The 1440-nt window shown below is 63.8% G+C and overlaps 1 protein-coding gene across 1 annotated transcript in view; it reads right to left on the minus strand.

Moving 5' to 3' along the window:
• Kcnc2 (potassium channel, voltage gated Shaw related subfamily C, member 2) overlaps positions 1-1434 on the minus strand; it is a gene marked incomplete in the record, with an annotated part of 179334 nt that extends 177900 nt beyond the window's left edge. Inside the window, 2 exon segments of the mRNA XM_013517673.1 lie at positions 1-208; positions 1291-1434. Of these exon segments, the coding sequence (XP_013373127.1) occupies positions 1-189 (189 nt within the window).
• Between the last annotated feature and the right edge of the window lie 6 nt (positions 1435-1440).

Here is a 1440-nt window from a genome sequence, read left to right on the forward strand (position 1 = left end):
GGGCGACAGCGGCGGGGGCAGGGGCTGTCGCTTGTCCCCCGCCGCGCTCAGGCTCTCGCCCTGGGGCTCCGAGGCGGCGAGCAGGGCCAGGCGCGTTCCGGGCAGGGTCCTGAGGGTGCTGCGGTAGGTCTCGTGCCGGGTGCCCCCGACATTGAGGATCACCCTCTCGTTGTTCTCGATCTTGCCCATCTCTGTGGCTCAGACATGACTAGGGGGAAGGCGAAGACAGCGCCAAGTTAAAGGTCCGGCCGTCATGACCCCCGCCCCCACCCCACCCCAAGAGTCCCAAGACGGGCAGCGGCCGCGGACGCTCCCAGGAGATCAGCGCCCAGCTCTGAACCCTCCTCTTGCATCACACCTTCCCAGGCTCCGAGGATCTAAAAGGGCAGCTCAAGTCTTCCTTGACCTCTCAGGGTCCTTTCCCTGGCCTCACACCTTCCCCTTGCTCTGATCGCTCCTCCTTTATCTTTTCACTCTTCACCAGCCCTCCCGCCCCCGGTCGCGTCTAACCTGCTCTCAGCCCCTGCGCCCCTCTGCTCCTCCCCAACCCGAGTCTCTCCCCTCTAAGCCCCCGTCTCCCCTCTCGGCCCCATCACTCCCCCCCAAGTATCCCTCTCTTCCTCTCTCCCAGACCCTTTCCTCTCCCTGCCCAGCCGGGCTGCATCTCCTTCAGGCAGGGAGTGCCCAAGGCCACTTGGCCGAGCAAAGGGAGAGCCCCTGGGTAGCACGCGTACCCTTGGCCAAGCCCGGACTGCTCTCCGCTCCTGGCGCTCGGGGAGTACCCTTTGCGCAACCTGTGCTCGGCTCACCTCTCCTCTCCCTCACCGACCCGACCAAAAGAATGAAGTCAGAGAAAAGAAAAGAAAAGAAAAGAAAAAAAAAAAAAAAAAAATCCCTGGCTCTTGCCTTCCACCGAGGAGACCTCTGACTAATTTCCTCATCCAATTTCCTTTTCACATTACTGTTATTGTTGGTGGTGGTGTTATTATTACTTGGGAAGGGAACCGACTCACTAGGATCCATCTTTGAGAAGAGAAGTGAGCAGTGCATCCCACCCCTCCCCCTGCCCAAGAAAAACAAAGGTCCTGGGGGAGGAGGGGGTGCTTTCGAGGAGGGGCGAGGCCGGGCACACCCCCGCTGCGGGCTGCGTCCGCGGAGTCCCGCTTCACCTCCCCGCCGCTCCCGCGCTTCGCCTCCCCTTCCCGCGGCCCGGGGGCTGGGGTGCGCGCCCGCGGGGTCGGCCTGTCCTTCCCGGGAAGCCCCCTTCGTCCGCGCCGCGCGCCCAGGTACCTTATGGAGACCGAGGGAAAAGTGGCTCTGCCTGGGTTTCCGAGGGGACGCCGCGGGGCTGAGCCGCCCTCCTCCGCCGGGAAACTACTTGTTGGCGTTTTCCGGGTGCAGGTGGCTGCGCCGCTCTCCGGGGCGCTGAGGTCGGGGACT

Source organism: Chinchilla lanigera, unplaced genomic scaffold (genome assembly GCF_000276665.1).
Source record: "Chinchilla lanigera isolate Chin_1 unplaced genomic scaffold, ChiLan1.0 scaffold00004, whole genome shotgun sequence".
Taxonomy (NCBI): Eukaryota; Metazoa; Chordata; class Mammalia; order Rodentia; family Chinchillidae; genus Chinchilla; species Chinchilla lanigera.